Source organism: Anas platyrhynchos, chromosome 2 (genome assembly GCF_047663525.1).
Source record: "Anas platyrhynchos isolate ZD024472 breed Pekin duck chromosome 2, IASCAAS_PekinDuck_T2T, whole genome shotgun sequence".
Classification (NCBI taxonomy): domain Eukaryota; kingdom Metazoa; phylum Chordata; class Aves; order Anseriformes; family Anatidae; genus Anas; species Anas platyrhynchos.
The window spans coordinates 95002804-95019020 of NC_092588.1; the positions used below are offsets into that span (position 1 = coordinate 95002804).

A 16217-nucleotide genomic window follows, 5' to 3' on the forward strand; every position below is an offset into this window, starting at 1 on the left:
ACAGTGCTAGGAGTATCCTACCATTTCTTAATGGTTGCTCTTATCACCTCTTTTAAAACTGATGGTGGGATGTTCTGCTGCTACTTCTGGTCAGTAAGTAGGAAGGAGTAAGGAAAGGTTGGTTTCTGCCTGTTTAGGCAGAATGAAATGTCCAACAAAGTACAGCTTTGTGTCTTCCTTCTTAGTGCTGTGTTTTGTTGTGAGCAGCATTAATGCCGTCTTTACTGTAGTCTATTACAATGGAGTCTTCTCAGAGGTCCTGGCATTGCTGCTGTCCATGGCACTCCCAATCTCTTCTGCTCTCATTTTTAAGAGCAAATGTAACAGGCAGAGTAACATAAGTCTGTACTGTAAGAAATGGAGACTGTGGCAAGAATAAAGTTGATGGTTCTGGACAGGCACCAGGAACCTTGCTAACACTGTAGCAGTACTTTTATGTCTTTAGACAAAGATTTAAACCAGATATCCCAAAATAGAAAAGGATACTTGTGAAGTTCTACAACTAGTGATTTGAAAATGTTTTTACCCTAATAATCCAAACCACAAACTTTAATGACTGCCTACACTATTCTTTCCACAAAGAAACTCACCAACTTTTCTATCTGACATCTCTGTTTTTTTCCCAGGAATCTGACTGATCATCCAGACCGGAGTATTGTACACACAAATAAAGTTCCATCAAAATGGACTACTTTTTGGATGTCGAGTCTGCTCACAGACTGTTTTACAGTCAAGGAGCCCAAGGTAAGAAATTTTGGCACTATCTCAGACTGACTATTTTAATGGTACAGCTAAGATATATAGGGTCAGTCAATGGCCAGTCCTTGTGACTGAGCTACTGAAATATACACAGTCAATAGGGAAAGGCCTTCAGAATGCATGGGGTGTAAAAGGGATTACAAAAAGAGGCTGATGTGCCCTTTCAGAGGATAAGGAAAAGCTATGTGAAAGCTGCTGGGTGTATGGCAGAAGCAAAATGGAAAACCAAGATCTAGACTCTGGGGTTGCAGAACCAGAGTGGACAAGTCAGAGGGAACAGCCAGCTGCATGCTGTGTTACCCTGTGGTGCCATTCCCCTCTCTCCTTGCTTCTCAGTGCTGTCAGGATCACTCAGTACAGTCCGGTATTACTTTCTGCTGCAGGAATAAATGATTTAGGAAAGATCTGAGATGTTTTAATGTGCTGCATGGAAGCAGCATGCTCTCAGGGGTCTGTGTCCTTCCCAATGAAATGCTGGTCCCGCACTGAACAGAAACAATGCAAGAGTGTGAAGGAGTAATCAAACTTCTTTGCTTTAAGGTAGCTGAAAATTGTTCACAACATAGGTGATATTTTTGGTAAAGTCAGTTCACATTTTTCTCACTAGCTCTATTTTTGGATAAAACAATTTCAAAGAGGAGGGTTTTGTATTCCTTAAACTTCAAGCATCATACTAAACTGAATAAAAATTGAAGGACCAAGCAACTCTATCAACCTTTTACTTTTTACATACTGCCTGCATACTATTCTCTGAAAACACAGTCCAGGTTTTTTCCACTGTTAATTTCATCAATTGCATTCAAAGACAAGCCACCAGAATTTGGCCTTCCCTCTGTAGGTCATCCTCCCAGAGCAAGACCTAATCTACACGGGGAATGCTACCATCCCAGGAGATGTAGGGGTCAGTGCCACTTGACTTTTGGCTCAACTGAGGTGCTGCTACATTGCCCAGCTGCTGCCCCAGTTACTGTGGTACATTTTCATCTGTATATTTCAAAGAAAACTGTTTGAGGGGAAAAAAAACAACACAACTATTGTCAAAACACAGCCCTCTGCATTGAACAACAACAGAGGCAAATGCTAAGCGCCTCAAAGTCAGGTTAAAATTGGCTGAGGGCAATGACTGATTTTGCTCGCTTTTTTACAATCTCTAAAATGCAGTGGATGCCTGAGCATTTTTATAAAAGTGATATTAAAATAGGTTCTTTAATATCCCTGTGGGAACAGTGCCTTTTCTATTCCATAGATACAAAATTTCAGAAATGTACAAGTTACTGCTATGTAATGTACAAGTTATAAGCTGTATCAATTTATCAACAGCACCCTTCCCAAGCATGGCTAGGTACAGAGGACTATGGAAGAAATATGTATTCAAGTAGTGAAAGACAATTACAGCAACATGCACAAGGTGGTTAATAAAGGTTGCACAGGCAACATTCACTCTAAGTATTTCGAAGAAGGCAGGGAAAAAACGTTTTCCCTGTATTTGGAGAAATTATATTGTTAGCACATACAGAATTGCATTACGTTGAAATTTTCACCTTAGCATCTGGTTGAGTCTTCTTTTTAATGCAATCATTTTGCCTTTTTAAATGCAAACAGAAGAAAGAAAGAAAAAAAAAAAACATTATGCAGAAATATATTCATTGATACACAGGTCATCAGGGCAGGGGACTGACCTTAAGATCTGTCATGAGGGCTTTTACCCCTTGGACAAAACAAGTAGGAACCAGCAATGAGAATATGAGACTTTCTGTCCACCCATGTGTAAACCTTTTGTCTAAGACACCAATGACATGCTTCTACTGTGCACCAGAGCATGGTACAGAGGTTCTCAAACCCTCATTACCGCTGTAATTGTAAACAGTGCATTGATATAAGAGCCACTCTGAACTTATGCTCTGTTTCCTTCAACTTTTCACCTCTCTCTCTGCTGTTTGTTATCCCTGCATTTTTTTCTAGCTCCTGCCCTCCACATCACTTACCTCACATGCTTGTGAGCCCTCTTCCCCAAGTGTCTAGTGCTCTCCCCTGCTGAACGTCTATGTTTGGTTGAGGGCAGCTGCTTTCTATCAAGTTGCGTGCCAACAGGGAAATCACCATGAGCAGAGAAGAGACATTTCTGCTCTACTTGCTCAAATGTAGCAACATGGCAATCTCCTGCCAGCAAGGAGAGGTGGTTGAAGATGTGGATGGACAGACAACCCAATTAGCAATAGAAAGTGTGAGAGGTGAAAGGTGGTCTGTGCAAGAGCAGCTTCGGGAGGCTTTCACTGTCTGAGGTAGCACCAAGGATGAGGAGACAGAGTTGGTTTCAGTGGGCCAAACAATAATCCTCTGGAAGAGTTTCAACAACAAATTTTCCTGTAGCAAATGTCTTTATTACCACCCTTAGCCTCAAACTTCTTGATGGTAGCATCCCCTTTCTCTGTGCTCTTAACCCTATTCGGCAAAGAACTCAATGTTATCTCGGCATGCGTTGGTGCTGCTTGTATGGCTCCAATAACTCCTGTCATCTTTGTACCTTGTGCCAAATTTTAAGTCTGTCTTTCACAGCACAGGCATTTCTACATGAGATAATGGCATGATTTCTCCAAATGTGGGCAAAAAGAACCTTTCTTTTTCCTTATCTGCCTTCTGAAAAACAGTTAAACTGCATTAGCTTAAACATTCTGAGACAAACAAAAAAACAACCAAACCCATACTGAGTGTGAGGCACCCATCTAACATATATAGCTTAGCTAACGTAGCTACTTTGGAACTGAAAAAAAAAAAAACAAAAAGTGTGCAAGACAGCACTGCCACCAGATCTACCTAATGGGATCACAATTAACTATTTGATGATAATAAAATAACATGATGTTACTAACAAATCATACTATCACAGAGCTTGTGTTTATGCATTAAAACGGTATTATACCAGAATTGAGTGAAGGAAGACTATGGTATTTTGCCATTTAATTAAAAAATACATCAAAATGCATTACATTTATTATTACTTTAGTTATTATTACAGTTACTGCATTACAATATGCTCTGTTCACAGGCTGTAGAATAAGGGTTTATGACCCACTTACTCTTTCTGTGAGATTGGAATATTTCTGCTTTTTAATCCTTTGATCCTCCAGATCAAGAACAAAAACATGTTCCAATGTTTTCACATTAATGACATGACAATGTTACAAACAACAGCTGGAAAGCACTCATTTTCAACTGTACCCACTCCTTGTGGGTGGAAGAGAAGGGAAGGAACAAGACTGCAAGATGTTTGGAAGGAACTCAAAGAGCTATGATGGCGTTGCTAGCAAAGGATATAAAATCCCAGATGACCTCAGGTCCTCTGCAGTTGCATGCAGGATACCCTGACCTCAGCATAGGGACTGAAACAAGGTCTTGGCACCCAGCAGCTAGCTGGTTCTCTATCCCGTACTGCCTGCACTAATGCCCACATCTCGTTCCTACCCCTGCAGAAAGCTGCAGAGCTGCCCTTGCTGCTGTAGGGTGGGAGGAGAGAGGTGTTACCTTATCAGCTGCCTTCTTTCCCATCCTCTCTTTCTGCAACAGCAGCTTTTACCTCACTCCTGTGGGCTGAGCACAGAACAGAGGATATTTGGCCGTTCAAGGCTGCATGTGCTGTTCAAACAGCTGCTCCCCATTTCCTCCAAGGAAAGTGAAACAGGAGGGATGGAAAGTCCAAAAGCTGTATCTGGCAGCAAAGATTATCTAGATTTAGAAAACTTAGTGAATGAAGCCAGCTGGCTGTAGTCTTCAGATAACAGCCAGAAATATCTTAAGCCCTATCCCGACTGTCTCTTCTGTGGCCGTATGTTAGGATCTAGGAGATGGGGGTGTCCTTGCCAACTGTGTAATGCCTGGTGACGCATCTGCAAGTCAGAAGCAGGAAAGGGACTGTGTCCCTAGATCCAGCCCCTTGCCCCAGGAAAGTCCAAATCTGAAATGTAAATACGGACCTGGAGTTACATTTTTGAAAAAGTCTGCCTTTGAAGTGTGGGGAATTAAAATATTAGTCACTCCTGAATGTCAGTGTATTCTAAACACAAATCTACCATGGCTTGCAGACATAAGGCCTTAAAGCATACCATGGGTCCTGGAGTAGGATGCAGCTCACTTACCTCTTAGGTGTCGTCAGTGAAGACGTTTCCATCCAAGACATCTGACTAGCTGACTAACATGTATCAGTGGAGAGTCTCAGTCATTCTGAGAGCAGAGTTCACCTAATCATAGGCATCTTCCTTGGGATAATATGAATCATGTCTCACTCTCTACACAAATTAAAAAAGCCTAGGGAGTGAACTCAGATGGAAGACAGCTGTGCTAATGGCATTTGTTTGCACAGAAGGAATCCCATGTTGACAAGTAAGAAGGCACCTAACTCAGGAAATGGAGTAACTTCATAAAACAGGTCAGGCTGTAATCAAAAGCGGTAAATTTGCAGACCGTAACAGTGGTAGCCTCATTTGGAGAGACAGCTGGTTTGAAGTTCAACTTTAAGGAACTCCTGCTTTGGGGCTTGCAAAGGAACCCCTCAGAGCTGAGCAAGCTGGCATTGAAGAGCAGCATTAGAAGGCCGCTCCACAAGGGAAAGCGAGCCAAGAGGCAGCAAGACAGGCAGAGGCATGGTCTCTCCTATGAGAGGTAAAGCACTGAAGCACACAAGCAGAGATGGTCACCCAGGTTCAGCCAAGAGTCCAGATCACCACACAAGTCCATGGCAATGAGGAAGGTACAAGGCCAAGCAGGACATTAATCAGCAGCCAGGACATCGATCAGTGAGGAACATAGCCAGCCATGGGCTCAGGAAGCAGGCAAAGGGTAAATGCAGCTCCCAAAGGCAGAAAGCAGTACCTGAGGCTTTTTGGCTTTTTCTTCTACAGCTCCAAGGCTGGTCAGGGTGTCTCAAACTGCTCTCTCCACAGCTGTGTTGTATCAGAGAGCTGGCCTTGAGCACAGGAAATGAAACAAGGTACAGGGATGGCATGCAGTGCCCTCGCTGCTAGTTCCTATTGGCTCACACCTAGGCTTGTTCAGGATCAAGAAACAAGGAACCTCTCTGCAATTGTACAAAATGGGAAAAAGTCTCTTTAAGTGAATTCTAAGAGAGAAGAATGACTTCTGTTTGGTGTGTCATAAATTAAGGCTTCACGTACCCTCAGAAAAGGAGAGATACCTATTGCAGACTTTACATAACACTTTTCTGTGGCTGTGAGTTTGATGGAAGTGGTCACAGGACTCATCCCCCTCTAACAGCCACAAATCAGAACCTGACTGGATGGGCTGTACATCATGGTCAGGATGCTGTTCTGGGCTGTGCAAGTACATCCCTGCTCTACAGTCCAACTTTGATGCTGACGGGAACCCAGATTCCCCTCTGCTCTCAGGTGACTTTTGACTCGAGCATAAAATCTTTTCTAATTTCCTCAAGAACCATATCCACTTTTCCAGTCTCATCTCCTTTTGCACCAGCAGGGGGCATGAAGCTTAAAATTAACTGCATTAATTGAGATTTTCCAAGATGTTCCTACATACGTTAAAGTTGTTTGCCAGTCCATTTGGCAAGATACACTGTGAATATTTAAATAACTGAACAAAACTTTGTTGAAGGCTTATCTTAAACTATCTTTGTACCTATAAATAATTCAAAGATCCACTTGCACGAGATATGCTCTTACTGGTTGCAACATTCCTGCAATCTATTTGATGATTGTAAGGAGTGATTAAATGAATGCATAGAAAAAAGGTATGGAAATAAGCAAGAACATAGTACATAGGGCAAATGGATAATACGTGCACAGGATTGTATAGACACATACGGAATTATTGCTCAAGAGATTTCAGAAAATCCTGCTCTATCAGTTTTCCAGGTTTAATAAAATACTCCCAGTTACAGTCTTAACTCCACATTCCCCTCTTCCACTCTGTTGCCACGATTTATTTATTTCACTGTGCTTCACTTTTGCTCATTTATTTTAATTCAGGCAGTGCTGACTCATTCTAGATATTTTAATTTAATCATTGCTGACTACCCAGTGCTGCTTCCCTTCTGCTTTTGCATACTAAATTATGTCCATTATTTCACAAAAGTATTGTTGCAGTATCCCCAAATCCTAGTCCAGAATGATTCCACTGTAGATGTTCCTTGTGTAAAGTAAAGTTTGGATACTCCACCCACACAAATTTTACAAATAATCCATCCCATAGATTAACATCTCTTCAGAATTATGTTATTTTGCATGTCTTTTTCTTATTCATGTGATATTATTAGTTCTTAGACTAATAACATTAACAATAGCAAATTAATAACAGCAAATGAGCTGTTGTAATCCATTTCTCTCCCTTTAAATACAAGGAAGTAATCGATCAACATCAACCCTGCCCTTATCATTTTTAAACATTTTTCCCCCTTTGCACCTCTTTTGTGATTATTTAGAATTTATGAACAGACAATGGAGTACCATGATGAAAGTCTCTGGCTTGCAGAGTCAGGTAGACTAGCTTCAGCAATTGTATAAAAATACCTCATGATGAGTTGCAGTAACTGTGCTTCAGCTACTTCTTGGTCATTTATTTCAATATCCAGTCAGCCAAATTAAAGTCAGAATAAATTAGAATCTTCTAATTCTAAGTGGCATATCTAAATAAAACTAGTATGTTTGCGACCCTGTTCTTTATACCCCCTAACACAGAAACTATGGAAAACTTATATGTGGCTCGCACTTGAAAAAAAAATATTCTGAACACTAAATTTAATTTTTTCAACTAAATTAAAAAATAATTTAAAATAACAAAACCCCTACTTGTCCCTATTTCATAATCACCTAGCTGCTTGCTTGCCCTTCCCTTTCTCTCTCTCTTTCTTTCCTTTTTTTCCTTCTTTCTTTTAAGATACATACATATCTTCTGCTTTCTTTAGCCTATGCCTTTGGATTCAAAGAAGGACAAGCACATTTCCTCTAAAATGTACAACAGATGCTAAGTAGGCATATTATGCATAAACTTACTAAATATCACAAACCAGCATAACGAGCATGTGCATCAAAGTGGATGTCTTTTGCCCTATGATCTATTTCTTGCAACCACATATCTGAGTACTTTTTTCAGATTACTGGTGTCCATCAAACTGGTGTCAAAGATCTCAACAGCTTCACTTTAGAGAGAGACAACAATCCATATGCATGTACTTCTTTCTCTGTTTATCCGGGAGACAAAAACCTATAAATCATTCATCATAAATACCAAATTATGTCCTCTCCAGTGCTTGCACACATGTTCTACTGTTTCCCTCTCCTGCCAGTCAAACCCTATTTCACATCTCTACTCCTTCAAATGTTGTTCTTTAGCACTTAAATTTAAAACAAGACAAAAGTGAAGTGGCATTAAATCAGCCCACGAGATTTTCTTTTTCTGGTAAGCATCCATTTGGACCCACTGTCTGATTGTCTTTAACAAACACTCACAAACTAGAAATATTTTAGCACAGGTAGAATATCATGTTCTAGATACATCAAAACCTATGGGAACCAACATTTTTAAAGCTCATATGTAGCCAAAAATGCATTTCTGTGTGAATTATTTACATGTGATGCTATAGTGAGCCCTTTCCACCAAAGCATGAAGGAGGAAAACTGAAAGAGCAGAGGATGCCAGCAGAATGCAGTAAATCAAACCAGAAACTCATATCCTTCCCTAATGAAAATAAGTAGCAAGAAAAAATCCTACTCAGTCAGCAATAGCAGCACTGCAATTAAAATGTTTTAACAGGTATTTTACCAACTTGTTCAAAATTTGCTCTGAGAAATGAGTTTTTGCTCTTTAAGATTTCTGTTGTGAAGCCAATATTCTTTTACAGCTATTTGTGCGCTATCTGAAGTTACTCGTGGTTATATACAAAGAAAGATAGCCTTTCCAACACATCTAGGTCTAGGCATCTCCAGCAGAAACATCTTAGCACTTTGCTTGTAGCAAGATTAAAAACATCAGGTCTCAAGAGGTGGTGTTTTTTGTTTTGTTTTGTTTTGTTTGTTTTGCCATTTAGAGGTGAGAAACTGTTATGTAAACTAGAGTTTCTAGATGAAGAAATTATTAAGCAAAAAATGACTAGGGTACTTGTATTACCAATAAGATGTTTTTAAAACATTTCAGTAAAAGTTGATTAATAAAAGTGGACAAGAAAATCTAGATGAATATTTCACATTTTCTTTAAAGAATTTTAAGAGGATGACTTTCCACCTCAGAAATTTTTCTGATTAAAAATGTCCAAATTTCTTCTAAAAACATTAGTCTTAAAAAATATAACTTTTCAAAGCATAAAGCTAGTTCTTGGCAATCAAAATTAGTACTAATATTTGTATTAAAATATGTGAAAAAGTATTTTAATGGAAAAAACAGAAACCACCAATAATTCTTTGCAAACTGTCCCCCATGTTTTTGGTAATTTCAAACAGTATTCAGAAATTGGACCACCTTCAGATGTAACTAAACATATTGAAATTACATGTTTTAAAGGTCTCTAAACATACACTTACAATCCTTCATGTATTTTCCATTCCCCTCTCCCAAATGCATACTTATGTCATACTTCAATAACATACAGTGTTTTGAGACAACAAATATGAGATTATATGCAATCAATTCTAGCGTCATTACATATATTACAGCATTTTTATTATTTTTTTTTCCTCCATTAGCTACCTTCTTTTCTCTTTCTAACAAATACCAAACTTGATGTTGGCAAAACCTACTGATAGTAACATAACCCTATCACATCAGGAACAATGCAAATGGAACAAAACAATTTAACCAAAATGACTAAGTTGTGTTCTGTGCAATGCTAGACCGGCTGTTTGAAATGAGTTTTCTGACACTGCTTTCAAATCCATTTGCAGCATAAGAGGGCCCCTTAACATGTATCATAATGTCATTCCTGTACTCCAGCACCTTCAAGGGGATATTTCCTAGTTTTCCTGAAAAGCCATCTCCTAAAAATGTGTAGCAGACGCTGAACTCATTTGTGGAAAGTTTCTCAAGCTAGAGAAACTGGTTGGTTGTCAGTGATGGACACAGGGTCATAAGGAAAAGTGTGTACAGGCGGTATATTCATGCCATTCATGTATATTCAGTGTCACCATATGGATATTTGAATGTGATCAATTATACCTTCCTGTTCCACAGATGTGAAATAATTGATCTTAGTTTTTTATTGCCAAAAAAACACCAACACGTTAGCTCCCTCTGAAAATGTTCCAATGTTTATTTAAAATTTCCAGGCATTCTTGAAAGCAGTTGATAATATACATAAAGGGGAGATAATCATGGTTGTCAAAATAATATGCAAATAATACTCCAGGAAATATTTTCCAACATCCACCTACCTCTAGTCAAAATGCGTACAGACCAGATCCCAGTGTTTTGACCCAAAAGGTAAAATATGATTTATAAATGAATACAGAAAAACTCACTTATCTTGTGTGTTCAATAAATGTGTATGCAATTTGGTGTTGTTTTTTGTTTGTTTGTTTGTTTGTTTATTTTTCTGAATAGTCTCCTGTGCTGTGATCCAGCCACCCCTGAAGTGCATGGGTGGCCTTTCACTGACTTTAACTATAGCTAGATCATACCAGTTTTAAAGGACAAATCTTTTACATGGTACTTTTATGAGATGCTTTTTGCAATGTTGACTTCATATACAGATAAATATTCCTTTGGTATACATTTGATGATGCAGTATACAAAATTCTCCCTGGCAGAAATTTTCTATTCTCTTTCATCTTCATTATTGTACATCCCTGCTACAATGGAGTAATAGTTTACAGTCTAATAGCAGTGTTTACTTTAGCTTAATCTAAATAGCTGACCTCATTAAATCAAATTCAACTCTTGCCCTATGCTTTTACTTCAAATTCAGATGCTGTGTTAGGAGGGAGCAAAAACTTGAAAGAAATCTATTTAAAACCAGAAAACAAATAAATTAGACCAGAAATAACTGCTACCCCCAGCAGCACAGATTTTCCTGTTTGGTAAACTATGTAATTCTGCAATTTGAAAAATACAGTGTGACAGCTTTTGTTAAATCATATTAATTATATGCTATCTTATCTAACACCTAACTCAGGGTTTAAGCATCTGAAGGCTTCTGGTTGACAGATATTATTTGGAACTCTCAAAAACTTTTTAAAGCAAGAATTGCAGTTACAAGGCTGCAAAATTTGCTCTTAGTCACCATCAGTTGTGCTCTCCATTCCCAGCAGAAAAATAGAGTTCATTATTAGCTATTTGAAGTGTGGTGACTTACAAAAGCCCCGAGATAAGGACTTGTGCCAGATGATGCCCAAACCATGAGAAATATCCATGGTTTAGACTCTTCTTAAGGTTGAACACAAAGGCATGCCAGGTCTGATTTTTGGGCATGTATGTGTGTGCATGTGGAAGACCAGAGCTGAAACCAGCTCTCTGAAAGTCCATGTCATAATAAAAGGATAGCATGTGATGGTTTGAAATTCTTAAGCCCTAGATTTTACTGCACCTTCTTATCTAAGGAAGTATAGGCTCTTACAGAGCCCCACAATAATGTTAATAGACCCACATCAAGGGTAAGGATGGGCTTTCAGTAGAAATTCTCTTTCCAACTCTGTATGGGGTAGAGGGACGAGCAGCATACTGGCAGGGTACTTGTGCATGGTACTCAAGCTTTCAGTGATCAGCCAGATCCTGCCCAGTGTTTGTGACAACCTTTTTCTAGTCAGGTGGATATATTGATAGGGCTTTTCTGTTTGTGATTTGTAATTTATAGGCTCAGTTTCCAAAGCAATCAACAGACACTCATTACATTTCACATAAAAAACACCTGCATTGAAGGGACGTTATCAAGGCTGTAAGGTCAAGTGCCGAATACTTATGCAATGCCAGAATGAAGGTTCCTTCCACAACATTAATTCAGCCTCTAAATCCATATGTATTATGGTACAATTTCTAATTGCATGATGACACTGTAATTTTTTACTCTCCTACCACTTGCTTCATCAGTGGGCAGCACTCAATAAATGAGGCAATATTAAATATTTTGCTTTCTCCTCCTTGAAGACATGGCCCCAAGCCACTTAGAGCCTGTTGAGAAGATAGAAATATTAATTTGCTCATGGGGTTTTCATTGGTGCTTCACTAAAATACATGAATACTTTACAAATATTAATGAATTTATATTTTTAGAAAATACCCACTGAAAGAAAATAATGATTCTCCCCAATTCATAATTAAGACACTAAGACGTGGAGTGATCAAGAACAAAAATTAGCTGTTAATTTTGAGTGCCCAAATTAAGACACCAAGAAATTGAGTTTTTGGATAGCTGTTGTACACATCATTTCATGTGTTCCAAGCATAGCTCCCTCTAATTTCTGCAAACTAAATGAACACTTAACTAACTTCCTCAGTGATACTCAGATATCACTGTATCAAACACAGTATTCAGAAAAGGAGGGACTGTGGCTGTTGACAAGTTGTGAAGAGTGATGCAAGATGCAAAACTAGCAAACCGTGAAGAGGAAATCCGTGTCCGAAACAGGGGTATTACTTATGTCTTGGGGGGACACAGTGCATCAGTCTTTTGTGCTCTTTGTATTACTTGGTGCAGAACATAAATTCTGCAGCATGTGAGGCAGGGACCTCACAGCAAACAGCCTCATCTACCACGTATTACAGATTCTCATTTCCATTGAACAATTTTTTTTAATTATTTTTTTATTATTATTTTTTGTTCCTTACCCTTTTTCCCCTTTTCATTTTCTCTTTTCTTCTTCTATCGTCTTCTTCATTCGTTCATTCTTTCTTATCAGCTCGTCGGGCAACTCTTCTCACTGTGCCCACACTGATGTCGGCTTCTTCTGAGGAGGACATAGACCGGAGACCCATTAGAAGACTGCGGTCTAAGAGTGACACCCCATACTTAGAAGAAGCTAGGATCTGCTTCAACCTTGACACATGTAAGACTATCCCTTCCCCAAACAGCCTATGCTGGTTTTGCTGGATTTTTATTTATTTATTTATTTTGAGATGCACATGGACTGGATGGTACCTCCTTGCTTGCCAGTAGTGTGGTGGTTCACCAGAGGTCCAGGGATGTCACAGCTGTTTTGCCGTGAACACCTGCATTTCTATTAACAAAGGACATTTCCCCCTGCATTAGCTGGGTTATGCTAGTAACATCAAAGCAAAGAGGATGGCTTTGCAAGCAAGATCTTATGTCATCCACTCTGGTCATCCAGAAACATGAAAGTTCCTGTAAAGTTGTATGAAGGGATTAGTCCTAACAGCAAACTTCAGGTAAACCTAATAGTACAACCATGGAAAAATATCTGGCACACCCCCAAACAGCTACCAGTTCAATTGGCAGAAAGGTGGCTGGAAAGTGCTGATCTTGCAGGAATGAGTGAGAAAGCTGTTCGCAAAATTCCTAACTGTGAATGCCACTATGGCTGCTTGCAGAGTTGCTGAGCCCCTGGCATTCACTGCTCCGTTTGATATTGCAGCTGACCAAAACAAAAGATTTCTGAGATACTGACAACTCACTGACCTTAAGTGACTGTGTTCCTGTTAAAAATAAAATAATAATAAAAAAATAATGAGATAAGATGAACTGCTACACTCACTGGAATACATTCTTAAGTGTTTAACACTTTATGTAGCATTTTTGAAAAGTAGCATTTTAAATAATTTCACCTACATTAACATCTAGAGCTTCCATTTGACACTGGTGCCCTAATGGGGCAGGCAGCCTACATCCACGTGAAGAGAATTAACACGTTTATCGGAAGCTATTAAATAGAGAAGACAAAGGTGGGTTTTCAAACACACCTGCCTGCACGACTGAAGCACGGAGTGCCCATCTGTACGGGAAGGACATTCAAAAAAAAATGCTGCACAGGGCACCTCAACCAGGTTGGTGCTTCAAAACGCCAGGACAGATTGCCTGTTTCTGCAAACTTCTTGGCCCTTCTGCCTCGCTTCGGGCACCTGGCCTAGGTTAGAAACCCCCGCTTAGGGGAGAAAGGGGCGAGGGATGACCCCACAAGCCGCGGCCTCCCTATGGGGCTCGGGGGGCAGCTGGGGCGGTGGGGGGCACGCGGGCCAGGCGGGGGTGCTCGGGGGGGGGTCGGGCAGGGCCGGGGTGTGCCGGGCAGTGCCGGGGGAGGGGGGAAGCTTGCATGGCCGGCCTCCCCCCGTGGAGGAGCTGTCCTCCCGGGGGCGGGGGGGCAGCGGGTAGGGCCTCCACTCCCGTCCGTGGATCCTTGACGGGTTTTCCCTCTCTCTCTCCCCCTCCCTCCCTCCCTCCGCTCCTTTCTCCCTCTCTCCTTCCCCATCCTCTCCCCCCCAACCCCGCCGCCCCTTCCCCTCCCCTCCCCTCTCCTCCCCTCCGGCCCCGCTGCGCTGCCCGCTGCCGCCCGCTCGCCCTCGCCAGCTCGCCGAGCCACGCTGCTCACCGTGCCCACATTAATGGCGGCATCTTCCGAGGAGGACATCGACCGCAGACCCATCCGCCGCGTCCGCTCCAAGAGCGACACTCCCTACCTCGCCGAGGCCCGCATCTCCTTCAACCTCGAGGCAGGTGAGCGACCTCGAGGCCAGGGGCTTGGGGACAGGGGGCACCACCGAGCTCCCCCGGAGCGGCTGCTTCGCACCTGCGTGTGCCCCCAGCCCCAGCCGCCCACCCGGGCATCCCCGCGGGGCTCGGGGTCCTGCCCTGCTCGCCCACCCCAGCCGGGCAGCCTTGCCTCCGCTTCATCCCCTCTGCGTGATGAGGTTGGCCCTGGAGGGTGCAGCTCTCCTTGGCTGCCCTGGCTCCCCAAGTCTGCCATTGTCTCTGCTGGCCGCTCTCCGGTCTGCCTTGCCAGCTGCCTAAATTTCCACATCTATGCTCACAGGCCTCGGGACTAGCCTCCCTGCCCAGCCTTCCTGTCCCCCTTCTCCACTGCTGCACCGTCCTCTCAGCTGCATCTTCCTCATGGCGCCTTTGGGATTTCGGCTGTCCCCTCCTGTTCATGCCACACGTGGTGACTGTCCTCTGCCTTTCCTGCCAGGCCTGTTGTTTTCCCTCCTTGCCTGACCTTCTCTTCCCTTATGGGCTCTGTAAACAGCAAACTACACCAGAGCTCATTTGCTCTCCAAAACAGAGGAAAATAAAGTACTTTCTGTTGGGTTTCTGCACCACACCACACTTCCTCTGTTTGGAGGGGTGGGAGTGAGGATCAATAGCCAGGAAGCCCCACGGCTGCCTCTCTCCTGTCCCAGCAGCAAACAGACATAACTGTGTAATACCCTGTGGTGCCACCCCTTCTTCAGCTGAGCCTGCCAGCAGAGAGGGGAAAAGAGCTGCCTCAGAGCTGCTGCTTGCCATGCTGCAGCCTTCCCCATCCCTCCTCCCTCCTTTCATCCAGCTGAAAGTTGGAGGTGATGGAGATGTGTTTTCTCCTCCATTTGGTGATGGAATGGATTCCCCTCCCCCTCCTGTCATCCTCAATGTAGTTATACCCTTGGTAATGGGTAATACATGGTTTGGTTTTACCATCAACAGAGCAGTTGGCTACATCGTACAGTGGGTTGTTATTTCTTTCTGACCATGGCTTCTTAAAAAAAACACCAAGCTATAGGTAAGTTGGGTGCCATTTCAGGGCACAGGCTGGAGTGCAGGGTGAGATGCCAGCTTTCAGGCCTGAAGTACTGGGAGTGCAAACAGAAAGCAGCACTGCAAGTAAGGTGTAAATCACATGAGGCTGTGTATGGTTGTTTGATTGCTGAAATAACCCTGAGCTGGCTTGTGCTGTCACAGGTAATGTTATGTCATGTAGTTAAAAATATATAAACAAGTTAAGAGCAAGACACCTTCAGGTCACCTGGTGCTTCACATCTCTATGCTGAGCTGGGCATGCTGTTTTTACTACAAGTTCCTGAGGACATGCAAGTCCCTCGGTACCCCTTTCCTGCAATCCACTGGAAACTTTGATAATTACACTTAGCTTCTTCCTGTTCCTCCCCTTTCCCCTGCTAGCTCAAATTTGTCTTTACTTCCAAACCCGGTATTCCTTTCAAAGAAATAATTGAAGAAAGTAGTATTGGCATATCAAGATACATAAATGAAAAGTGTTTTAAGCAGTGCAAGTGTGTGTTTTCATTAATCCATCTGGCAGTGAGTAGTTTTGAGCTTTTAAAAAAAATAATTTTTGCTTAGCAACCAGTACTGAGCAAGTGAGCCAAAGCGAGTGAAACATGCCAGTGGTGCCTGCTTCATTCCTCAGCTTTTGCTTTCGCTGCTCAGAAAGCCTGAGTTGGTGAATTCCGCCAGGCAGCCACAGGGTGATTTTTTTTTTGCCCCATTTTTGGGGTGTGAACCCCCCAATTTCGTCAGTTTCCCCGTGGGCACTGTCCGCCGCCCATAGTGCTGAATTGGC

At 41.9% G+C, this 16217-nt stretch overlaps 1 protein-coding gene and 1 long non-coding RNA gene across 5 annotated transcripts in view; one reads left to right on the forward strand and one right to left on the reverse strand.

The window, feature by feature from the left end:
- The window catches only part of PHACTR1 (phosphatase and actin regulator 1), a 326124-nt gene that overhangs the window by 1824 nt on the left and 308083 nt on the right, over positions 1-16217 (forward strand). For 3 of the 4 annotated variants that reach the window (XM_038174412.2, XM_038174411.2, XM_038174416.2), the window contains exons 2-4: positions 627-744; positions 12609-12755; positions 14231-14377. In XM_038174412.2, coding sequence (XP_038030340.1) covers positions 684-744; positions 12609-12755; positions 14231-14377 — 355 coding nt within the window. In that variant the 5' untranslated portion in view covers positions 627-683. Of the gene's footprint in view, positions 1-626; positions 745-12608; positions 12756-13620; positions 13711-14230; positions 14378-16217 lie in introns of those variants that run through there. The other variant, XM_038174415.2, reaches the window with a different exon arrangement.
- On the reverse strand, positions 10019-14382 carry LOC140001539 (uncharacterized). The gene is made up of 3 exons (XR_011806811.1): positions 14253-14382; positions 12538-12656; positions 10019-11880 (listed from the first exon to the last, which is right to left on the reverse strand). It is a non-coding gene; the product is annotated as an uncharacterized lncRNA (long non-coding RNA).